General features: G+C 42.0%; 1 protein-coding gene across 1 annotated transcript in view; it reads left to right on the forward strand.

Moving 5' to 3' along the window:
• The window catches only part of LOC124711355 (glucose dehydrogenase [FAD, quinone]-like), a 108,171-nt gene that overhangs the window by 40,947 nt on the left and 40,603 nt on the right, over window positions 1–26,621 (forward strand). The window contains exon 3 of the mRNA XM_047241391.1: window positions 5,039–5,374. Coding sequence (XP_047097347.1) covers window positions 5,039–5,374 — 336 coding nt within the window. The remainder of the gene's footprint in view (window positions 1–5,038; window positions 5,375–26,621) is intronic.

The following is a 26,621-nucleotide window of genomic DNA, read 5'->3' on the forward strand; positions in this document are numbered from 1 at the left end:
ACCATATTTAAAGATTCAGACGCCGGTAAGCCCATGCTACATTATGCCCCCCACACCACAATACCTGGATCATCAAAACGAACATGTCCGAGAACGTTCCTGGATGTATTAGGTGTTCCCATCTTCGCCGTATGAGTGCATAACTAGAATCACTAGTGAGAATGAATCTGCTCTCAACTGAGTAGTCAACTGGACCTCACAGGTCCAGTCCTTTATCGCAAATGGTGCTGGCAATATGTGGGTGTTGAGCAAAGAGAACACTACTACATTCGCCGTGCCACTGTGGAGCATGAGACTGCACACCTTGCAGTCCTCTTAAATATGGCTACAATTGCACTCGTTGTTTGAAGTGGATCCCTTCTTGCCTGTCGCACAATGTAGCAGTCATCTGTTGCTGTAGCTGACTGTGGTCGACCACTCTCTGCCTTCAGGTTGCAGTGTTTGTGGCTCAGAACGCTCCCCATGTATGTAAATACCAAACCCTTGCGCTGCACTCGTCACAATTTGTCCACATTCGCGCTGGTTCTTTCCCATGTGAAGTCATCCAGACGTTTCTCGAGGCCATGTTGTAATGCAGAGCACCACCACAGTTGACGGTAACTGCTCCCTGATCACACACTGTATTTTGCCATTGCTTCAGTTGCCTCATGTTGCAGGACCAGCACCATCTGGCACTCTAGTCGCGCTGAGCTGAAGCCATGTGACGTGCAGCTTTCTCAGCATGACTCGAAGATCCTTCGCAACACTCTCCCGCGCTTTCATTTATTTGTTGTTGTTGTTGTGGTCTTCAGTCCTGAGACTGGTTTGATGCAGCTCTCCATGCTACTCTATCCTGTGCAAGCATCTTCATCTCCCAGTACCTACTGCAACCTACATCCTTCTGAATCTGCTTAGTGTATTGATCTCTTGGTCTCCCTCTACGATTTTTACCCTCCACGCTGCCCTCCAATGCTAAATTTGTGATCCCTTGATGCCTCAAAACATGTCCTACCAACCGATCCCTTCTTCTAGTCAAGTTGTGCCACAAATTTCTCTTCTCCCCAATCCTATTCAATACCTCCTCATTAGTTACGTGATCTACCCACCTTATCTTCAGCATTCTTCTGTAGCACCACATTTCGAAAGCTTCTATTCTCTTCTTGTCCAAACTGGTTATCGTCCATGTTTCACTTCCACACATGGCTACACTCCATACAAATACTTCCAGAAACGACTTCCTGACACTTAAATCTATACTCGATGTTAACAAATTTCTCTTCTTCAGAAACGATTTCCTTGCCATTGCCAGTCTACATTTTATATCCTCTCTACTTCGACCATCATCAGTTATTTTACTCCCTAAATAGCAAAACTCCTTTACTACTTTAAGTGTCTCATTTCCTAATCTAATCCCCTCAGCATCACCCGATTTAATTTGACTACATTCCATTATCCTCGTTTTGCTTTTGTTGATGTTCATCTTATATCCTCCTTTCAAGACAGTGTCCATTCCATTCAACTGCTCTTCCAAGTCCTTTGCTGTCTCTGACAGAATTACAATGTCATTGGCGAACCTCAAAGTTCTTGTTTCTTCTCCATGGATTTTAATACCTACTCCGAATTTTTCTTTTGTTTCCTTTACTGCTTGCTCAATATACAGATTGAATAACATCGGGGAGAGGCTACAACCCTGTCTCACTCCCTTCCCAACCACTGCTTCCCTTTCATGCCCCTCGACTCTTATAACTGCCATCTGGTTTCTGTACAAATTGTAAATAGCCTTTATTTATTTATTTCATTTATTTACACCAAACTTTTAACTTGTTAGTTTATCTAGGTCGTCCAAAAATTTTGCAGAGCAGTACAGATGTGAAGGGGCATCTCTCCAGTTTACGACGTGCGGTGTGTATTTGCCATGGAGGTAGAATAAGGGGAGATGGCGCTATAGACTTACGCTGTACGTTGTTTTGAAGCCAGAGCCGCCATCTTGGATCCGCAGACGAGTGTTTACAGTTGCTTCTTGTTCGTTATTTCTGTCGCGTGCACACGATATTTGATTTATATAGTAAATGTTACACTGTTTTAGTGAACAACACAGTATAAGGAACGCAGCGTCAAACGTTTTTATGGTCTTAAATGCGTATTCGATACAGTAATACGAAACGAAAATATGACGCTTCTGACCTCAGTACTGTAATTCCTTTTTGTTTATACACTTCGAATAACCGAGAAGAGAAGTATGTGCTATGAAAAACGTGCTTTCGTAATCAATTTCTATTCACTTTCATTGTGTTTGTGTCGATAATTGACAAAGCCAGAACTCCAAAAGCAATGATTGATAGTTTAGAGGCACCGATTTGTATTCGTTGCATTTTCAAGTCAAATTCAAATTCTCAACGTTCAAGTTTGCAAGAAACTTACCTTATTTCCTTTGGTGTCCCATATATGTATGCACAGATGATATAAACAAGCCAGCTGTAATGTCAACAAAGTGAAAGATTCGTTAAATTACGAAGGAAAAGAACTGAATTTAAGATTGTGAGGCCCATTGTAGTTTACACATCTGCTTTGTTTTTAAATTATACCTACGAAGTGACATTCAGTGTGGCAAATAACAGCAATTTACATGGTAACACGACAACACAGTGAATAATGTAATGATCTAAATAGCCTGGACTTAGATATGGAACTTTGCTTTAGCAAATATGTAACCCTTTAAGTACTTATAATTTAACCACTGTAACAGGTGTTCCACACATTTTACGAAGATTTAATTAACTACATGTAGTTCTATTACTTTTATGTTAAATTATTGCATTTTAAAACATTAATCCTCATTTCAAGGATATTTCTTGCCAGGACTTTTCAGATACTTGGGAATAACCAAACAATGAAAACTAAGTGTATTGCTCACCTCCAGAGAGGTCTTCATGTTGGACTGATATGAAATCTAAAGTCAAATCACAGAAATAAAACCATACTGTAAAACTTTACAGTGCATCGAAATTTCAAGTATACAGGGTGTTACAAAAAGGGACGGCCAAACTTACAGGAAACATTCCTCACACACAAAGGAAAAAAATATGTTATGTGGACATGTGTCCGGAAACGCTTACTTTCCATGTTAGAACTCATTTTATTACTTCTCTTCAAATCACATTAATCATGGAATGGAAACACACAGCAACAGAACTTACCAGCGTGACTTCAAACACTTTGTTACAGGAAATGTTCAAAATGTCCTCCGTTAGCGAGGATACATGCATCCACCCTCCGTCGCATGGAATCCCTGATGCGCTGATGCAGCCCTGCAGAATGGCGTATTGTATCTCAGCCGTCCACAATACGAGCACGAAGAGTCTCTACATTTGGTACCGGGGTTGCGTAGACAAGAGCTTTCAAATGCTCCCATAAATGAAAGTCAAGAGGGTTGAGGTCAGGAGAGCATGGAGGCCATGGAATTGGTCCGCCTCTACCAATCCATCGGTCACTGAATCTGTTCTTGAGAAGCGTACGAACACTTCGACTGAAATGTGCAGGAGCTCCATAGTGCATGAACCACATGTTGTGTCGTACTTGTAAAGGCACATGTTCTAGCAGCACAGGTAGAGTATCCCGTATGAAATCATGATAACGTGCTCCATTGAGCGTAGGTGGAAGAACGTGGGGCCCAATCAAGACATCACCAACAATGCCTGCCCAAACGTTCACAGGAAATCTGTGTTAATGACGTGATTGCACAATTGCATGCGGATTCTCGTCAGCTCACACATGTTGATTGTGAAAATTTACAATTTGATCTCGTTGGAATAAAGCCTCATCCGTAAAGAGAACATTTGCACTGAAATGAGGATTGACACATTGTTGGATGAACCATTCGCAGAAGTGTACCCGTGGAGGCCAATCAGCTGCTGATAGTGCCTGCACACGCTGTACATGGTACGGAAACAACTGGTCCTCCCGTAGCACTCTGCATACAGTGACGTGGTCAACGTTACCTTGTAGGCCTACAGCAGCAACTTCTCTGACGCTGACATTAGGGTTACCGTCAACTGCACAAAGAATTGCCTCGTCCATTGCAGGTGTCCTCGTCGTTCTAGGTCTTCCCCAGTCGCGAGTCATAGGCTGGAATGTTCCGTGCTCCCTAAGACGTCGATCAATTGCTTCGAACGTCTTCCTGTCGGGACAGCTTCGTTCTGGAAGTCTGTCTCGATACAAGCGCACCGCGCCACGGCTATTGCCCCGTGCCAATCCACACATCAAATGGGCATCTGCCAACTCCGCATTTGTAAACATTGCACTGACTGCAAAACCACGTTCGTGATGAACACTAACATGTTGATGCTACGTACTCATGTGCTTGATGCTAGTACTGTAGAGCAATGAGTCGCATGTCAACACAAGCACCGAAGTCAACATTGGTTCAAAAATGGTTCAAATGGCTCTGAGCACTATGGGACTTAACATCTGAGGTCGTCAGTCCCCTAGAACTTAGAACAACTTAAACCTAACTAACCTAAGGACATCACACACATCCATGCCCGAGGCAGGATTCGAACCTGCGACCGTAGCGGTCGCGCGGTTCCAGACTGAAGCGCCTAGAACTGCTCGGCTACACTGGCCGGCGAAGTCAACATTACCTTCCTTCAATTTGGCCAACTGGCGGTGAATCGAGGATGTACAGTACATACTGACGAAACTAAAATGAGCTCTAACATGGAAATTAAACATTTCCGGACACATGTCAACATAACATCTTTTCTTTATTTGTGTGTGAGGAATGTTTCCTGAAAGTTTGGCAGTACCTTTTTGTAACACCCTGTATATCAGAAAATAGTGCTTAAATAAGTCAACTTACGAATGAAATGAGATTTGTTTAAACTTTAGACTACAATCAGAACGATTAGTACACCTGTAAGCGACGCAAGCCGGCATTTTTTTTTAACAAAACACTTCACGACCACACGGAATCAATACACCAGAAGCGAATGTTTTGGGGTAGCGAACATGGCGGATCTTCACTCTTATTTTTACCTCCACGGTATTTGCCGTTGCGCAGGGATGCGAAACGGGCGCTGCAACTGGCCGCGCGGCAAGGTGCTGGGCGGCTCGAGCGTGCTCAACTACATGCTGTACGTGCGCGGCAACCACCACGACTACGACGCGTGGGAGGCGGCGGGCAACCCGGGCTGGGGCAGCCGCGACGTGCTGCACTACTTCAAGAAGTCGGAGGACCAGCGCAACCCGTACCTGGCGCGCTCGCCCTACCACGGCACGGGCGGCTACCTCACCGTGCAGGAGGCGCCCTGGCACACGCCGCTCGCCGCCGCCTTCGTCGAGGCGGGCGTCGAGATGGGCTACCACAACCGCGACATCAACGGCGAGTTCCAGACCGGTGCGTACACGCTCACTGCTGGAGCTGTAAAACAGCTGTAGTCTACTGTAGAGCGTCGTAAGTAAGTGCAGACTACGGTAGTTCTCCTAGTAGCCTTCGTCAGTTAAGATGGTACCCACATTACCTGCACGTCAGGCGTGTTGCATACCTTTCGGGCGTTACACCATCAGAGTCTAATTAGATTCCCTAAGAAACAGCAAGCGGCGAACCGCCTAGAAACTGATTGAGGATACATAAAAGGCTGCACAACCTACGGAACATTTTGGTTCTGCTTAGTTATCCTCCTGTTTGTTACTTAAAAATAAACATTATTTATAGCAAAATTGAAACAGTCAATGTTTAATTTAGGTTTTGTTTCAATATTATTGATCTGCAATGTGGAACAGAGTGATGCTGTACAAAAATGTAAACAACGCAGATATGTCGTATAGCGCTAGAAACAGTAGTTTCCTAAAAAAGAATGGAAAAGTAAAAAAAAAAACACAAAACAAAAATGTATCATACATTGCTTCAACACTTCATCGAGGTAACGTAAAGCATGTCTTTGTTATTCATAAACAACTTTCTCATTTATCAGTAATAACAGGAACCTCTTGTCTTCGATCAGGATGGAATACGTTCTACGGAGTACAAAATAAAAACAATAATTATATAGATTTTGCATGGTTTTGGATGTAAACTGTACTTGCATAATAAGTAATTGCTATGGTTACATAAATTCGCGGAAGCTGCGTGATCAACTCTGAGGATCATTCCATAAGTCGCGGCAACTATTGTATTTCGATCGAACGTGTGGTATCACCGTAATCACAGTAAATACATTCGAAAGCCCGCGGCAAACATTACCTAAATCAACCGACAGACTGCGACCGCATGCGAGGATGGGTCGGTGCCAGCCCCTGAAACAATCAGGCCGTTCTACAAGATGCATCCTCCATCACCTACCCTACTCACCAGTCCTTAGCCCATGCAACTTCGACCTCATACAACAACTGAGAACATTGCGTGGGAGGCGCTTTGCAAACAGGGCACCTGTCCTTACGGCTTTTCGGCGACATGTGGAAGACGTTAATGGTAATGCCGAAGGCATTCGAGGCGTTTCCCATTGTTGGCAATGCTGTGTGCATTGACTGGGAGACCATTCTGAAACTCAGTAGTCGATACTGATTCATTTTTGTTCGATTTCTATTCATTCACAGTACCCTCTAGTACCATGAAAGTCATTCTGTCATGTCTTAACAGATGTCCCATCATCCTATCCCTTCTCCTTGTCACTGTTTTCCACATATTCCTTTACTCTCCGATTCTGCGCAGAAACTCCTCATTCCTTACTTTACCAGTCCACCTAATTTTCAACATTCGTCTGTAGCACTACATCTCAAATGCTTTGATAATCTTCTGTTCCGGTTTTCTCACAGTCCATGTTTCACTACGATACAATTCTGTGCTCCAAACATACACTCGCAGGAATTTCTTCCCAAAATTAAGGCCTATGTTTGATACTAATAGATTTCTCTTGGCCAGGAATGCCCTTTTTGCCAGTGCTAGTCTACGTTTGACGCCTTCCTTGCTCCGTCCGTCATTGCTTATTTTCCTTACCAGATAGCAGAACTCCTTAACTTCATCTACTTCGTGCCCATCAATCCTGATATTAATTTTCTCGCCGTTTTCATTTCTGCTACTTCTCATTCCTTTCGTCCTCATTTGATTTACTCTAAATCCATATTCTCTACTCATTAGACTGTTCATTCCATTCAGCAGATCATGCAACTCTTATCGCTTTTACTTTATTCACTTTCACTCAAGATAGCAATATCATCAGCGAATCGTATCATTGATATCCTTTCACCTTGAATTCTAATTCCACTCTCGAACTTTTCTTTTATTTACATCATTGCTTCTTCGATGTACGGATTGAACAGAAGGGGCGAAACACTACGTCCCTATCTTACACTCATTTTAATCCGAGCACATCGTTCTCGGTCGCCCATTCTTATTGATCCATCTTGGCTCTTGTACATACTGTATTTTACCCGTCTCTCCCTATAGCTTACCCCTATTTTTTCACAATTTCGAATATCTTGCACCATATTACGTTGACGAACGCATTTTCCAGGTCGGCAAATCCTATGAACGTGTCTTCATTTTCTTTGAGTAAAATCTTCACGCCGGCCGAAGTGGCCGTGCGGTTAAAGGCGCTGCAGTCTGGAACCGCAAGACCGCTACGGTCGCAGGTTCGAATCCTGCCTCGGGCATGGATGTTTGTGATGTCCTTAGGTTAGTTAGGTTTAACTAGTTCTAAGTTCTAGGGGACTAATGACCTCAGCAGTTGAGTCCCATAGTGCTCAGAGCCATTTGAACCATTTTTTTTAAGATCTTCACGTTATTGTTTACCAGTAAAGCGCGATTCTTTAAAGAATCGAACTCGCGTGTACAAAACAGTTTCAGACGTCTGATTACTTCACCAATGAGTTAATCTGTTAAATATTTGACTTTAAGCGTGCAAGAAAGAAAAAGCTTAGAAATGGTTTGAAATTATGCTTAAAGCCGTTTGGAAGTCGTTAAGCATGAAACACTGGATGTATCTTCTTCTTTTGCTTGTGCCGCAGTTTTGGCAGGTTCGGCATTGTTACATTCGGATTTGGCAAGGTTAATTGAAGGGGTGCCCGGATTCCATTCCTGCCGCCACCCCGTAACCCCCAGGACGGAATCAGTGTACCACAGCTGTCTGCGTCTAGTGAAAATCATGAAATAGTGCGAACGTGTTACAGATGTCTGCTAGTTGTGTAACTGAGGCGGGACGTGGGGATCAGCTCGGTATTCACCTAGTGGGATGTGGAAAACCGCCTAAAAACCACAACCAGGCTGGCTGGCACACCGGCCCTCATCGTTAATCTGCCGTTCGGATTCGATCCGGGACCGCACGTCTGCCTGAGTCCAGGAAGCAGCACATTAGTGCTCTCGGCTAACCTGGCTGGTCACTGGATGAATATAGTCCGGGCAATTTGCGCTTCATTTTCAACAGAAGCAAGTTTCTCAAGAATCTCAATGTTTATGGCGTCATACCTCGTGAATTATGGGTCACACAGAGCTATAATTTTGCAGTTACATTCAGTAGCATATGAGGACATTGTCTGCAAACTGTGTTGTGAACAGAATGAGTAGTAAAAAGTAATAAATTAAAAGTAAATAATTAAATTGTCTGCATGAACAGACAAAATGTAGTAAGCAATCTACTTCCATCATTTTGCAGGGGTGCCAGCAACAAAAAGTTTCTCGAAGGGTTCTAAATCCTGTGTAAAGTTTGTTGTAAGTCACTAAGAGCTCTCATTCTCAAGTACTGTATGAATAAATTCCAGGTATATATGCGCTAGCGGTTCCGCTGTCTCAAGACAAACACACGGTTTTCAGCTGTAATACCTGTCTTGTTGTGTTAAACTTTTAAAATAAGATTACCTCTTAATGAATAGCGTTTCACAACATTTTAAACTTTAAATTTCGGTCAATAATAACGCAAAATATTGAATACCAAATTTTTGTTGGCCCTGGAAGAAATCAGATAAGCAACCTCTGAGATATTTTCGCTCAAACACTCCCTGCTCTCTCTCGTTTGTACTCTGGTGATTCATGTGACGAGGTCAGCGACGTGATTGTGACTGCACAATGGGAATTAACAGACTGTGAACGCAAAATTGTAGTTTGAGCTAGATGCATGGGACATTTAGTTTGGGAAATCGTCGGGGAATTCAGCATTCCGAGATCCACAGTAAAGAAGACTGTGCCAAGAATACCAAATTTCGGGCATTAACTCTCACCACCGATAATGCAAAGGCCGATGGCCTTCACTTAACGACTGAGAGCAGCGGCATTCGTGTAGAGTTGTCAGTGCTAACAAACAAGTAATACTGCCTGAAATAACCACTGAAATCAATGTGATACGTACGACGAACGTATCCGTTACGACACAGTGGCAAAATTTTGCTTTAATAGGCTATGGCAGCAGACGACCGAGCTGAGTGCCTTTATTGACAGCACGAAATCGCCTGTAGTGCCTCTCCTGGGCTCGTGACCATATGGGTTGGATCATAGACGAGTACTCCCTCATCGAGCATGATTGGTACCTGACAAGGTATCAAGTACCTAAAAAAGCCACATTAAGAGTCCTTTTATACGTTTTCTATTTTTGGTACTTAGAAAAAACATTGACATTCATTATTGAAAAAAATATTGAGCTTAAAACTTTTTCGATTCAGCCATCATTGTTGTTGTTAAATTTTTGATTATTGCTCAAAATCTTTGTCTTCAAATCTGGGTGTTTAGTATACCAAACTCAAAAAAAATTAAAAATAAAAAATAAATAAAAAAATAAAAATAAAAATTGAGTATGAACTCAAAATGACAGGAAAAAATTAAAACTGAGAGCATTGGTCTTTGAGGTGTACTACACTTGAGATTGCATTGAGTAGACGTGTATGAAAAATACACTCCTGGAAATTGAAATAAGAACACCGTGAATTCATTGTCCCAGGAAGGGGAAACTTTATTGACACATTCCTGGGGTCAGATACATCACATGATCACATTGACAGAACCACAGGCACATAGACACAGGCAACAGAGCATGCACAATGTCGGCACTAGTACAGTGTATATCCACCTTTCGCAGCAATGCAGGCTGCTATTCTCCCATGGAGACGATCGTAGAGATGCTGGATGTAGTCCTGTGGAACGGCTTGCCATGCCATTTCCACCTGGCGCCTCAGTTGGACCAGCGTTCGTGCTGGATGTGCAGACCGCGTGAGACGACGCTTCATCCAGTCCCAAACATGCTCAATGGGGGACAGATCCGGAGATCTTGCTGGCCAGGGTAGTTGACTTACACCTTCTAGAGCACGTTGGGTGGCACGGGATACATGCGGACGTGCATTGTCCTGTTGGAACAGCAAGTTCCCTTGCCGGTCTAGGAATGGTAGAACGATGGGTTCAATGACGGTTTGGATGTACCGTGCACTATTCAGTGAGCCCTCGACGATCACCAGTGGTGTACGGCCAGTGTAGGAGATCGCTCCCCACACCATGATGCCGGGTGTTGGCCCTGTGTGCCTCGGTCGTATGCAGTCCTGATTGTGGCGCTCACCTGCACGGCGCAAAACACGCATACGACCATCATTGGCACCAAGGCAGAAGCGACTCTCATCGCTGAAGACGACACGTCTCCATTCGTCCCTCCATTCACGCCTGTCGCGACACCACTGGAGGCGGGCTGCACGATGTTGGGGCGTGAGCGGAAGACGGCCTAACGGTGTGTGGGACCGTAGCCCAGCTTCATGGAGACGGTTGCGAATGGTCCTCGCCGATACCCCAGGAGCAACAGTGTCCCTAATTTGCTGGGAAGTGGCGGTGCGGTCCCCTACGGCACTGCGCAGGATCCTACGGTCTTGGCGTGCATCCGTGCGTCGCTGCGGTCCGGTCCCAGGTCGACGGGCACGTGCACCTTCCGCCGACCACTGGCAACAACATCGATGTACTGTGGAGACCTCACGCCCCACGTGTTGAGCAATTCGGCGGTACGTCCACCCGGCCTCCCGCATGCCCACTATAAGCCCTCGCTCAAAGTCCGTCAACTGCACATACGGTTCACGTCCACGCTGTCGCGGCATGCTACCAGTGTTAAAGACTGCGATGGAGCTCCGTATGCCACGGCAAACTGTCTGACACTGACGGCGGCGGTGCACAAATGCTGAGCAGCTAGCGCCATTCGACGGCCAACACCGCGGTTCCTGGTGTGTCCGCTGTGCCATGCGTGTGATCATTGCTTGTACAGCCCTCTCGCAGTGTCCGGAGCAAGTATGGTGGGTCTGACACACCAGTGTCAATGTGTTCTTTTTTCCATTTCCAGGAGTGTAAGAAAACTCTCATTTCATACACGGTATTATTTATTTCAAAAAATACAGTTAGAGCAGTGTACTCCATCAGTATACAGTTACTTTTAATTTTCAGTTCTTAATTAGACGAGTTCAATCTGACCTTTGAGTCCATTATTTCTGAAATATTAGGTTCCAAACCTGAAACTTTCACTCTGAAATCCGAGCGCTCACTCTGAAATCCGACTGCATGTCGAGGCTATTCCTATGTTTGTTTTTCATGAAACACGTGGAAGAAAATGCTTGCTCACACCGATATGTGGTTGTAAATGGAAGGATCTTTTTCACTGCCTTATCTCCAAGTTTCTTGTAGTCTTTGCGTGCTGATGCCCAGAAGTCTGTAATTTTGTCACCGATGAAAATGTTTATCATCGTACCACAGCTGGACAAATCCACAAGTTGATCTTGCTCTTTTTGAGTGAGGCCTTGGATTTTGTCTATTTCTCCACTGCTGAAGGGATTTCGAATCCATCTGTCGTCAGGGTCAGGTTCAGGGAAACACTCTCTAAAAGTGGTGGTTAGGCTGCGTAGATGCTCGGCTACATTGATCTTGATCTGGTCAGGCAGACTCTCCTTTGATGACTCCAAGAATTGTTTGAAAGTAGAAAAGTTAGTTAGTGACTCATTTTCTATCCTTGACACCCAGATCTGACACTTTTTGACAATAGCACTAAACTTATCCTCAACTTTGAACATGTCTACATTTTTTCCTTGTAAACTCAAGTTGAACACATCCAAGTGTTCAAACACATCAGTTAAGCACGCAGCTGAGCAAAGCCAAGAGAAGTTAGTGAGAAAATCAGCATACTTTGTGTCAAGAAGGAAGACAAGAACCTCGTCTCAGAGTTCAAAAATTCTTGACAAGATCCTACCTCGAGAAAGTCATTTTACTTCCGTATGAATAAGAAGTTCCTCATGCTCACTGCCAATCTCTTTACACTCTAGGAAAACGCTAGACACAGAAGTTAGCGATCCAGCCACAACTGTTTGATAACATAGCTGTGGCTCTTGTTGTTGTGGTCTTGAGTCCGATGAATCATTTGATGCATGTCTACAACCTATCTGTCCTGAAAAAGCTTCTGCATCTCTGCATAATTGCTTCAGTCTCCATGCCTATATGCATGCTTACTGTATTTCATTTTTACACCCCACGCCCCCCCCCCCCCCCCTTCGCCGCGACCTCCTCACCATCCCTCCTTTATCGAACGTATGCATCCTTCATGCTTCAGGGTGTGTCATACCAACCGTTCCATTCTTTCAGTCAAGATAACCCATACATTTTTTTTCCTCGCTAGTTTGATACAGTAGTCGATCTACCCATCTAATCTTCAGCATTCATCTGTAAGACAACATTTCAAAAGCTTTTCTTCTCGTCTGAACACTTGTTATCAACGCATTGCTTCCATACGAGGTAGCACTCCTGACAAGTACCTATAGAAACCATTTCCTCACACTTCAGTTCGTATTCTATTTCTCTTTCTTTGAATGGCTGGTTTTGGTACAGTTAGTCTGCATTTTAGTTCCTCTGTACTTCTGCCACCATCAGTTATTTTGCCGTATAGAAAATTTTATCTAATTCCCTCCAAATCACCTGATTTAATTCGCCTACGTTCCATTACCCTTTCTTACCCTATGATAAAAAAACCTCGCACCACGAAGGAACTACGCAGATGACATGGAAGTCGGTAGATGTAATTTACATGTACAGACAAACAAATTATTACAATTTCAGAAAAACTGCATGATTTGTTCAAGAGAGAGAGCTTAACAAACTGAACAACTCATTAACGCATTGGTCCACATACAGTCCTTATGCTAGTAGTTATTCGGTTTGGCGTTGACTGATAGAGTTGCTGGATGACCTCTTAAGGGATATCGTGCCAAATTCTGTCCAAATGGCGCGTCATATCGTCAGGATCCCGAGCTGTTTGGAGGGTTCTGCACATAAAGCTCCAAACTTTCTCAACTGGGGAGAGATCTGGTGACATTTCTGGTCAAGAAAGGATTTGGCAAGCACGAAGACGAGCAGTAGAAGCTCTCGTCGTGTGCGGGTGGGCATTATATTGCTGAAATGTAATTCAGATTGACTTTCCATGACGGGCAAGAATATCGTCGACTTACCGCTGTGCTGTAAGTGGCCACGGATGGCAACCAAAGGGGTCCTGCTATGTAATGAAGTTGCACCCTAGACCATCACTCCTGGTTGTCGGACTGTATGGCGGGCAACAGCCGGGTTCGTATCCCCCCACTGTCTGGGGCGTCTCCACATACTTTAGCCTGGAATCTGACTGGAGCAGTATTGTTTTCAGTGATGAACCTCGCTTCGAAATGAGTCCCGATGTCCAGCGGGTACATGCATGTCACATTTGCAATTTCCGTCCCATTCGGATAATTTCTTCGTGGTGTGTAATTTTTTTTGTCTTAGGGTGTACTTTTGTTGATGTTCTCTTATACCCTCTTTTCGGGACACTATACATGCCGTTCAGCTGCTCTTGCGAGTCTTCTGTAACCTTAGCAGAGTTTTATGATGTACAAATTCGAAGACTTCAGCAAGATCACAGAAAACATCAAAATGTTAATTTTTTTGTTTAGTTCTACTTGGAATGACTTTGTGAAATCATATATTACTTGCTCAGTAGTGAAGCTTTTACGGAAGTCAAACTGAGCTGTTGTTAAAAGGTTGTTCTCAAAAAGGTGGGTCAGCATTCTGTTGTAAAATACTTTCTCAAAAATTTTTCAGAATACAGGATGGAGCGAGCTAGCTCTATAACTAAATATCAGATGCTTACCTACTGTTTTGTATATCACTACTGAAGCAAATATTCTTTGACTTGTTGGCTAACAGAGGTAAATCGAGGGTGGTGCTACCAAGTCAGCACAAAATTTCAGTTCTTTGGCTGTGATAATATCATAGCCAGGAGAGTAATTGCTTTTTATTGTCTTAATTACTTTAGTGATCACTCTGACAGATAATTTGGCAACATTGACTTCTGCGGTGGAGTATGTGTTACCTGAGGAAGTTTAGTGAATCTGCTTTTGATGGACTATTTTTGTACCTATGCTTTCTACTATCGTTAGCAAGAAATCATTGAATTTAGTAGCCAATCATTTCTATTTCGTGTCATCAGCTATGTATGCCAACGTTGCACGCTGAAGGTAGAAAGGTAGATAAAGTATATGAGGAACGTCAAAGGGTAATATCATACATAAAGAGAGATGAAAATCTAATAGTCATGGGGGACTCGAATGCAGTTGTAAGGGAAGGAGTGAAAGAAATTGTTACAGGAGAATATGGGCTTGAGGCAATGAGAAAGGAGGAGAAAGACTAATTGAGATCTGTAATGAATTTCAGCTAGTAACAGCGAATACTCTGTTGAAGAATCACAAGAGGAGGAGGTATACTTGGTAAAGGCCGGCTGATACGGGAAGATTTCAGTTAGATTACAGCGTGGTCAGACAGAGATTCTGAAATCAGATGCTCGATTGCAAGACGTACCCAGGAGCACATATGGACTCAGATCACAATTTGGTAGTGATGAAGAGTAGGCTGAAGTTTAAGACATTATTCAAGACGAATCAATACTCAAAGAAGTGGGATACAGAAGTATTATGCAATGACGAAATATGCCTGAAGTTCTCTAAGGCTATAGATACAGCAATAAGAAATATGTCAGTAGGCAGTACAGTTGAAGAGGAATGGGCATCCCTAAACAGGGCAATCACAGAAGCTGGGAAGAAAAACATAGGTACACAGAAGGTAACTGTGAAGAAATAACGGGTAACAGAAGAAATACTTCAAGTGGTCAATGAGAGAAGGAAGTACAAAAATGTTCAGGTAAATTATGGACTGCAGAAATACAAGTCGCTGAGGAATGATATAAACACGAAGTGCAGGGAAGCTAAGACGAAATGGCTGCATGAAAAATGTGAAAAATTCGATAAAGAAATGATTATCGGAAGGACTGACTCAGCATATAGTAACGTCAAAACAACCTTCGGTGACATTAAAAGTAAGGGTGGTAACATCAAGAATGCAACGGGAATTCCACTGTTAAATGTAGAGGACAGCGTACACTGAAGGCCTCTATGACGGGGGAAGATTTGTCTGATGTGATAGAAGGAACAGGAGTCGATTTAGAAGAGATAGGGGATCCAGTACTAGAATGAGAAGTAAAGGAGCTTTGGAGAACTTTAGATCAAATAAGACGGAAGGAATAGACAACATTCCATCCGAATTTCTAAAATCACTGGGGAAGTGCCTACGAAACGACTATTCACGTTGTTGTGTAGAATGTATGAGTCTGGCGATATCCCATCTGACTTTCGGAAAACCAACATCCGCACAATTCCGAAGACTGAAAGAGATTAGATCAGTACTTGTTCCATGACCATGAATACGACACTTCGTAATGATGTGGAACGTGTTAGGTTAATAAAAGGTGTCTATACAAGATATTACATTAGACAAAATATTACATGACACTCAATATTTTTAATTTTATTTTTGTGGGGGTTGGGAAATTACCCACTTACTATATCCAAAAATTCATCTAATGAGTAGAAGGAGTTGCCATTAAGACATTCTTTTAATTTCCTTTTAAATGCTATATGGCTATCTGTCAGACTTTTGATGCTATTAGGTAAGTGACCAAAGACTTTTGTGGCAGCATAATTTACCCCCTTCTGAGCTAAAGTTAGATTTAACCTTGAGTAGTGAAGATCATCCTTTCTCCTAGTGATGTAGCCATGTTCACTGCTATTACTTTTGAATTCTCTCAGACTGTTAATAACAAATTTCATAAGTGCATGTATATACTGTGAGGCTACAGTGAAGATTTCTAGCTCTTTAAATGAGTGTCTGTAGGATGATCTTGGATGAGCTCCAGCAATTATTCTGATTACACGCTTTTGTGCAATGAACACTCTTTTACTCAATGATGAGTTACCCCAGAATATGATGCCACACAAAAGCAGAGAATGAAAATAGTCGTGGTAAGCTAATTTAGTCAGATGTATATCGCCAAAATTTGCAATGACCCTAATAGCATAAGTAGCTGAACTCAAACATTTCAGCAGATCCTCATTGTGTTTTTTCCAGTTCAACCCCTCATCAATGCATACACCTAGAAATTTTGAATATTCTACCTTAGTTACCGATTTCTGATCGATTTATTAATGGGGTCATTCCATTTACTGTGTGGAACTGTATATACTGTGTTTTGTCAAAGTTTAATGAGAGCCCATTTGCAGAGAACCACTTAATGATTTTCTGAATAACATCGTTTACAATTTCACCAGTTAACTCTTGTCTGTGATAGCTATACTTGTATCATCGGCAAAAAGTACCGGCTTTGCATCTTCGTGAATATAGAATGGCAAGTCATTAATATACATTAAGAACAGCGGAGGATCCAAGACCGAACCTTGCGGCACCCCATTCTTGAGCTGACAAGTGTCAGAATTATCGCATGATTAGCTTAACAGCTCATACATCCAAGTTGCGCACAAGAATAATGTACAGGATAAAGGAAAAGAAAATTGAGGATGTGGAAGATCACGATCAGTTTGGCTTTAGGAATGGTAAAGGCACCAGAGAAGCAATTCTGACATTGTGGTTGATAATGGAAGCAAGACTAAAGAAAAATCAAGACAAGTTCATAGGATTTGTCGACCTGGAAAATGTATTCGACAGCGTAATATGGTGCAAGATGCTCGAAATTGTGAAAAAAATAAGAGTAAGCTATAGGCAGAGACGGGTAATATATAACATGTACAAGAGCCAAAAGGGAATAACGAGAGTGGACGACCAAGAACGAAGTGCTCGTATTAAGAAGATTGTAAGACAGGGATGTAGTCTTTCGCCCCTACTGTTGAATCTGTACATCGAAGAAGCAGTGATGGAAATAAAAGAAAGTTTCAGGAATAGGATTAATTTTCAGGATGAAAGGATATCAGTGATATGATTTGCTCATGACATTGCTATCCTGAGCGAACGTGAAGAAGAATCACATGATCTGTTGAGCGGAATGAACGGTCTAATGAGCACAGAGTATGGAGCTTATGCAGAAAGCTATTTTCAAATAATGATTTGAATTTATCACAGAATAGATTAAATTTTATGTTAGCATTTGGTTCACTATAAATTACATCCCATGTAAGCTATTCTTAAAAATAGGTTATGCAGAAAGCTATTTTCAAACAGTGGTATGAATTTATCATGGAATAGGTTAAATTTTATGGTTCATTATAAATCACATCTCAAGCCATCTCCTGTAAACTACTCTTAAAAACATTTGTTCTGGTGTCGTTAATTATTCAAACTGATTTCCACAGAGGGATATCTGTACTGTAAGGCGGTATGGTATTTATACTAACTAACTATGCATCGTTATCAGAGAGACCATGGGTAAACAGTTATTTTCTTACTTTCAGCTTCATCAAAGAAAACACTATTTATCAGGATCCTGCTGTCTTTATCCACCTGTGTTGGAAAGTTAATTACTGACATCAAGTTGTAGGATCCAAATAAGACTTTCATATCATTTTTTCTATCAGAATCCTTCATAAAATATGCATTGAAGTCGCCAGAGATTGCTGCTGTCTGACAGATTTCTCATAAATAGTTCAAAATTACCCAGTGGTGGTCTATATACAGTTACAATTAAAAGTGTGCTATTTTTCAACGTTAATTCATAACCACACACTCATATATGCCTATACTACAAAATTTACTGGTATCAATGTTTTTGTATCGAAACCTGTGGTGCTCAGACAGAACAGGATGTCTATCTTTTCAGAGCTCTCTAAATTTTCCAAACAGGCAAGAAGCTCTTCTACCTAAGTACTCTGAACTCTAATCTTTTGATAAAATTAGCTAACCTTACTTTTCTGTGCATTATTAAGATTTTGTGGGGCTCTTCTCTTATTTTCAATTCTTTCATGACAGGGTGTCTGAATCCTGATTATAACCTAAAAAAGGTGCCCGTCTGACACCAGTAACCACAGGGATCTTGCTATGTGTGATGGTGGCCCCCTGTGTATTACCTGCAGGAAGCTCATCCAACCTATCTTTCCCTCTCGTTTTCAGGTGCAGGGCATGTCTAGTATATCCCCATCTCCCACTTGTAGCAACAGGCACTCCACTTATATGAGATTTCGTTTTGGTCAGCAGCAGCCTGCTCAACTCAGGGTTCACATGACTCAGAGCAGTATTTAGCCAGGACTGGTCATCGTGCTGCAGGACCTGCACAAAACTCACATTTGTGTGTGTAGTTGCTATTCCTATTTCAACCAGGTCACTCCTAATGCAGTAATTACTGTTCTTAGCTAGGCTGTTCCCTGCTCCACCAACTACAAGAATCTGATCCTTCTTGCCAAAACCTTTGCACAGATTAAGTGTGTCCTTTGTCACCTGGGTAAGGCTAGCACTTGGTGCTGATAGAGTCAGCGCAGTATTCCCTCAGGTCTAGAATCTGGGATTTTATTCTACTTTTTGTGTATATAGCTAGTCCCCTTTCCTCATATTAGTCCTGCAGTTATGTGATACTTACGTATATTCATCTAGGTGCATCTCTTCAATTTCTATGACTTCCAGATGATGTTCTGTTGTGATTTCTAACCTTTATATTGAATGAGCTGCCATTTTCTTGTATCTCCATCGGTTAGCTGTTAAATAGTTGGTTTCACGCTCTCGGAATCATTTGTACGATTAATTGTAATGCTATGGAATGAGACATTTCCCATTAACATACGGCTACATGCTGATCACCTACAATCTTGTTTTTAGTATAATTGTGTATTAATAATTCCTACCCATCACTTTTTATACATTACAAAATTAGGAGTTCTTCTATGGAATAGGAGTTGTTACGAAGAAACTGTTTCAGTTTTATTTCAAAATAAGCTTTACTCTCTGTCGGACATTTTATGTCATGGTAAAAACGTCAAAATTTTGGTGACAACATTGTGCAGTCCTTTTTGTGCTACAGACGATCGTAGCATGGAGTAATAAATGTCATTTTTTGTTCTGGTATTCTAATTATGTACACAATTGTTCCTTGTAAACTGCAGTGGATTATTTACATAAAACTTCATTGTGAGGCAACAATCAAAACGCTCAAACATATGTCTACTAGATGAGCCTACGTGAGTACCAAGTATTATTCCTACAGCACGCTGTGGAGCAGTGAACTCATTCTTTCTTAAAGCTGAGTTATCCCAGATACAACAAACACCAGAGATCGTTGAGAGAGTGCAGCACAACTTCATGCCCCATTGCCATGCACGCATTGAGACTGACTGTCGTCACTTTGAGCAATTACTATGAGCTATGCTGTCGTTATCCAGTGTACGTTGTGCATGCCCATAACATACCTGCTCAATTTTATCGGTTGTCGACCCAGTCAAGTGCTCCACTTTGACCCAGAAGGTTTGAGACAGCCTGGTGATGTCCTCGTGCCATGTAGCGACCTTAGAAGTTTCTTCGCATGTAGAAAATGCTGATAGAACTTTGAAGATCCCACATTATAGTTTATTATAACAAGAATTCACCTTCAACAGATTTCACCGAAGGTTTTGTTTAGTTGTGAAACTCGGTCGCTCCGTAAATACGTCTGCCCCTTCAATTCATCAAAACGAAACGGTGAAACAATTGCTTTTTAAACCCAATGTTTTCTCTTTCGCTCGTGTTTTTTACACGCTCTGATTTGGCTAAAAACATGACAAACTTAAGAATAGGAAATTGAAAAGCATGCAATATGATATACAAAAAAGCCAGTTCCTCTGCTCTTCGCCAACACCTTCCGCATATTAATTTCTCATAGCAGTCAGAAACCATGTATTCACACCACAGAACAACAAACCTAAAAGAAGTGCACTGCCCGTGTTACAGTACGGAAGCACAGTACAACAGTATCGATGCAGCCAGTGAATGTCAAATGCGTGTAACTATAGCACTAAAATCAATGTCTTACTTGTTAGTAACCAGAATATCGCATGACATTACTTATATACGCTCAAATACCTCTAACAAATACACTGACAGGACATTTTAATCTCAACTCATGTGAAATCTTAACGTCACCGTCAAGAAATTTGTTTACACAGGGATTATAAAGAACTGCGAGAGAGTAATTTAAGAACGTCATGGTCGCGTAATATGTTACACTGCATTTCCTCTACATAAGCTAAGAGGAATGATACATCAAATAGACAATAAATAGATAAACAATGTAAAATTAAAACAAGTAGCCAACATACTCACACGACACTGATACTCACTATTTTACGTAATGCTTAACGGCATAGTTTTTACAGGGTGTTTCAAAAATGACCGGTATATTTGAAACGGCAATAAAAACTAAACGAGCAGCGATAGAAATACACCGTTTGTTGCAATATGCTTGGGACAACAGTACATTTTCAGGCAGACAAACTTTCGAAATTACAGTAGTTACAATTTTCAACAACAGATGGCGCTGCGGTCTGGGAAACTCTATAGTACGATATTTTCCACATATCCACCATGCGTAGCAATAATATGGCGTAGTCTCTGAATGAAATTACCCGAAACCTTTGACAACGTGTCTGGCGGAATGGCTTCACATGCAGATGAGATGTACTGCTTCAGCTGTTCAATTGTTTCTGGATTCTGGCGGTACACCTGGTCTTTCAAGTGTCCCCACAGAAAGAAGTCACAGGGGTTCATGTCTGGCGAATAGGGAGGCCAATCCACGCCGCCTCCTGTATGTTTCGGATAGCCCAAAGCAATCACACGATCATCGAAATATTCATTCAGAAAATTAAAGACGTCGGCCGTGCGATGTGGCCGGGCACCATCTTGCATAAACCACGAGGTGTTCGCAGTGTCGTCTAAGGCAGTTTGTACCGCCACAAATTCACGAAGAATGTCCAGATAGCGTGATGCAGTAATCGTTTCGGTTCTGAAAAATGGGCCAATGATTCCTTTGGAAGAAACGGCGGCCCAGACCAGTACTTTTTGAGGATGCAGGGACGATGGGACTGCAACATGGGGCTTTTCGGTTCCCCATATGCGCCAGTTCTGTTTATTGACGATTCCGTCCAGGTAAAAATAAGCTTCGTCAGTAAACCAAATGCTGCCCACATGCATATCGCCGTCATCAATCCTGTGCACTATATCATTAGCGAATGTCTCTCGTGCAGCAATGGTAGCGGCGCTGAGGGGTTGCCGCGTTTGAATTTTGTATGGATAGAGGTGTAAACTCTGGCGCATGAGACGATACGTGGACGTTGGCGTCATTTGGACCGCAGCTGCAACACGGCGAACGGAAACCCGAGGCCGCTGTTGGATCACCTGCTGCACTAGCTGCGCGTTGCCCTCTGTGGTTGCCGTATGCGGTCGCCCTACCTTTCAGCACGTTCATCTGTCACGTTCCCAATCCGTTGAAATTTTTCAAACAGATCCTTTATTGTATCGCTTTTCGGTCCTTTGGTTACATTAAACCTCCGTTGAAAACTTCGTCTTGTTGCGACAACACTGTGTTCTAGGCGGTGGAATTCGAAAACCAGAAAAATCCTCTGTTCTAAGGAATAAACCATGTTGTCTACAGCACACTTGCACGTTGTGAACAGCACACGCTTACAGCAGAAAGACGACGTACAGAATGGCGCACCCACAGACTGCGTTGTCTTCTATATCTTTCACATCACTTGCAGCGCCATCTGTTGTTGAAAATTGTAACTACTGTAATTTCGAAAGTTTGTCCGCCTGAAAATGTACTGTTGTCCCAATAATATTGCAACAAACGGTGTATTTCTATCGCTGCTCGTTTAGTTTTTATTGCCGTTTCAAATATACCGGTCATTTTTGAAACACCCTGTAGAAGTGTGATATGAAGATGCCCCATTGTGAAATAAGCGCTGCAACAGTGAACTAATAATAATATTTCCTTACAAGAAAAAAAAGAACAGCAGAACCAAAAAGAAAATAAAGGATTGGAACAACAATGGCGTGAACTGAAATTCAGCGTCTTCTTTCGGCATAGAGCTGTACAGAAACTAGTCTAAATTAAAATTTTATGTGAAAAAATGTAAAATACACACAGCAACATTTCATTACTGTCTTGAAGCTTCAGTCTTAGTTTTTCAGTAACCAAGCAAATCACGACGAATATCCGCTCCTCTTCGATATGACTCTCTACTGATTTGTAAAGCGCATACACGATCTTGATGCGACATTGTAGTGGCCTCTGTCGTTAATTTCAGATACGCGTATCAGGAATATAACTTATCTAACTTTCACAGTTTCATAGCAGAAATTCAATTTCCTTCCAAATGTCTGGTTGAGCCTTTCTCGACATTAGTAACAACCCATTATGCAGTGAGACTAAAACTTCCCATCAAGCGTCGAGAATGAATTTTCATTTTTGCACTTATTTCAATTTTCTGGCTTATTTAGACTGAGTTCTAGACCGGGAGTAGAACCCGGAACAGCTATTACTCGCACCCCGCGAGAAACAAATGTGCTGGGTTCGAGCCTCGGTCCGGCACAGTTTTCATTTTCCAGAAAATTTAAAGTGAGCGTACACTCAGGTGCAGAGTGAAAATTCGTTCAGAAAACACCCACTAGGCTGTGGCTTACCCATTTCTCTGCAATATTCTTTCGTGTTGGGTCCTCATTGTATCCAGGAAAGGTTCTGTGAAATTTGGGAAGTAGCAGAAGTATAACTGTGATAGCGAGTCGTAAGTCGTGCCTGGGTAGCTCAGTCGGTAGTGTATTTACCCTCGCAGGAAAAGGTTCCGGGTTCAATTCCCAGTTCAGCGCACACTTCTATTTGCTAGAAAATTTCACAGTTATTCATTCTGGTAGAAAAAGTGCTTGGAGTTAAACTGAAAGCAGTCCTAACGCCGCAGCCTAGATTACGAACGGAAGCCACACTGCTTTACTGGGCATGGTACTCATGCAGACGATGAGTCCCAGTAACAAAGTAGCACTTTGTATTACTCATCCATCAGAGTTGCGTAGCAACACTAGGCTACATGTGACTTACTTCATAGCTAGTGCTGTGTTACTTCCTCCCAGGTAAGGTTCAATCAGATAAACTACTGCCCATATACTTGTAATATCAGACCCCTTAATCCGGCAGGTAGGTTAGAAAATTTAAAATGAGAAATGGCTATGCTGAAGTTAATACAGGGTGATTCAAAAAGAATACAACAACTTTAAAAATGTGTATTTAATGAAAGAAACATAATATAACCTTCTGTTATACATCATTACAAAGAGTATTTAAAAAGGTTTTTTTCCCCTCAAAAACAAGTTCAGAGATGTTCAATATGGCCCCCTCCAGACACACGAGCAATATCAACCCGATACTCCAACTCGTTCCACACTCTCTGTAGCATATCAGGTGTAACAGTTTGGATAGCTGCTGTTATTTCTCGTTTCAAATCATCAATGGTGGCTGGGAGAGGTGGCCGAAACACCATATCCTTAACATACCCCCATAAGAAAAAATCGCAGGGGGTAAGATCAGGGCTTCTTGGAGGCCAGTGATGAAGTGCTTTGTCACGGACTGCTGGCGGCCGATCCATCGCCTCGGGTAGTTGACGTTCAGGTAGTTACGGACAGATAAGTGCCAATGTGGTGGCGCTCCATCCTGCTGAAATATGAATTGTTGTGCTTCTTGTTCGAGCTGAGGGAACAGCCAATTCTCTAACATCTCCAGATACTGTAGTCCAGTTACAGTAGCACCATCGAAGAAAAAGGGACCAAAAACTTTATTGGCTGAAATGGCACAGAAAACGTTCACCTTAGGCGAGTCACGTTCATACTGAGTTGTTTCCCGCGGATTCTCAGTGCCCCATATACAGACATTGTGACGGTTGACTTTCCCGTTAGTGTGGAAAGTTGCTTCATCACTAAACACAATCTTTGAAACGAAAGATTCATCTGTTTCCATTTGAGCAAGGATAAAATCACAGAAATCGATTCTTTTAATCTTATCAGCTGCAGACAGTGCTTGAACCAATTTCAGACGATAAGGTTTCATAACTAACCTTTTTCGTAGGACTCTCCATACAGTTGATTGTGGAATTTGCAGCTCTCTGCTAGCTCTGCGAGTCGATTTTCCTGGGCTGCGAACAAATGCTTGCTGGATGCGTGCTACATTTTCATCACTCGTTCTCGGCCGTCCAGAACTTTTCCCTTTGCACAAACACCCATTCTCTGTAAACTGATTATACCAACGTTTAATACACCACCTACCAGGAGGTTTAACACCATACTTCGTTCGAAATGCACGCTGAACAACTGTCGTCGATTCACTTCTGCCGTACTCAATAACACAAAAAGCTTTCTGTTGAGCGGTCGCCATCTTAGCATCAACTGACGCTGACGCCTAGTCAACAGCGCCTCAAGCGAACAAATGTACAACTAAATGAAACTTTATAGCTCCCTTAATTCGCCGACAGATAGTGCTTAGCTCTGCCTTTTGTCGTTGCAGAGTTTTAAATTCCTAAAGTTGTGGTATTCTTTTTGAATCACCCTGTATAGTGAGAATTAGCGAATTTCGGCGGCAGGAGAAACAGGACTTCTGATCAGGTGAGTACGGGGTTATAAATACAAAATCAAATAGGGGTAATGCGAGAGTAGGTCTAATAATTAATAAGAAAATAGGAACGCTTGTAAGCTACATAGTAAACGCATTATTGTAGCCAAGCCCACAGCCACCACAGTAGTAAAAGTTTATGAACCAACTAGCCCCGCAGATGATGAAGAGATTGAAGAAATGTATGATGAGATAAAAGAAATTATTCATATAGTTAAGGGAGACGAAAATGTAACAGTCAAGGGAACTGGAATTCGATAGTAGGAAAGGAAGAAAAGAAAATATATTATGTGAATATGGACTGGAGGAAAGGAATGAAAGAGGAAGCCGCATGTTATAATTTTGCACAGAGCATAATTTGCTTTTCGCTAATACTTGGTTTAAGAACTATGAAAGAAGGATGTGTACGTGGAAGACATCTGGAGACACTGGAAGGTTTCAGATTAATTACGTAATGGTAAGACAGAAATTTCAGAACAGATTTTAAATTGTAAGAAGTTTCCAGGGACAGCTGTGGACTCTGACCACAATTTGTTGGTTATGAATTGTAGATTAACACTAAAGAAATTGCAAAAAACGTAGGAAATTAAAGAGATGGGAGCTGGATAAACTGAAAGAACCAGAGATTGTAGAGGGTTTCAGAGGGAGCATTAGGGAACAATTGCCAAGAACAGGGGAAAGGAATACAGTAGAAGAAGAATGTGTAGTTATTAGAGATGAAATAGTGAAGGCAGCAGGGGATCAAATAGGTAAAAATACGAGGCCTGAAGGAATCCTTGGGTAACACAAAGAGATATTGAATTTAACTGATGAAGGAGAAAATATAAAAAATCAGTGCATGAAGCAGGTGAAAGGGAATACATACTTCTAAAAACTGAGATTGACAGGAACTGCAAAGTGGCTTAGCAGGAATGGCTAGAGGATAAATATAAGGTTTTAGAAGCATATATCGCTACGAATAAAATATATACCGCCTACAGTAAAATTAAAGAGACCTTTGGAGAAAAGAGAAGTATCTGTATGAATATGAAGAGCTCAGTTTGAGAGCCAGTCTTAAGCAAGGAGTGGAAAACTGAAAGGTATATTATAGCAATGGAAGATGGCATAGATGAAGCTGAAATTGGAGGTATGATACTGTGAGTAGAATTTGACTGAGCACTGAAAGACCTAAGTCGAACAAGGCTCCGGTAGTAGACAAAATTCCTTTGAAACTACTGACAAGGCCCCGGGAATAGACAAAATTTCGTTGGAACTACTAATAGCATTGGGAGAGCAAGCCATGACAAAACTCTTCCATCTGGTGGGCAAGATACATGAAACAGGCAGAATACCCTCTGGCTTCAAGAAGAATTTAGTAATTCCAATTTCAAAGAAAGCATGCGCTGACAGGTGTGAATATTATCAAACTATCAGTTTAGTAAGTCACGGTTGCAAAATACTAACACGAATTATTTACAGAAGAATGGAAAAAGTGGTAGAAGCCGATCTCGTGAAAGTTCAGTTTGGATACCGTAGAAATGTAGGAACACACGAGACAATACTGACCCATCAACTTCTCTTAGAAAATAGATGAAGGAAAAAGCAAACTTACGTTGATAGCAGTTGCAGACTTAGAGAAAGCTTTTGACAATGTTGTTGGAACAACTCTTTCAAATTCTGAAGGTAGAAGGGGCAAAATACAGGTCGCAAAAGGCTATTTACAACTTGACACAAACAGGACGACAGTTATAAGAC

The sequence above is a fragment of the Schistocerca piceifrons genome, chromosome 8, assembly GCF_021461385.2.
Source record: "Schistocerca piceifrons isolate TAMUIC-IGC-003096 chromosome 8, iqSchPice1.1, whole genome shotgun sequence".
Taxonomy (NCBI): domain Eukaryota; kingdom Metazoa; phylum Arthropoda; class Insecta; order Orthoptera; family Acrididae; genus Schistocerca; species Schistocerca piceifrons.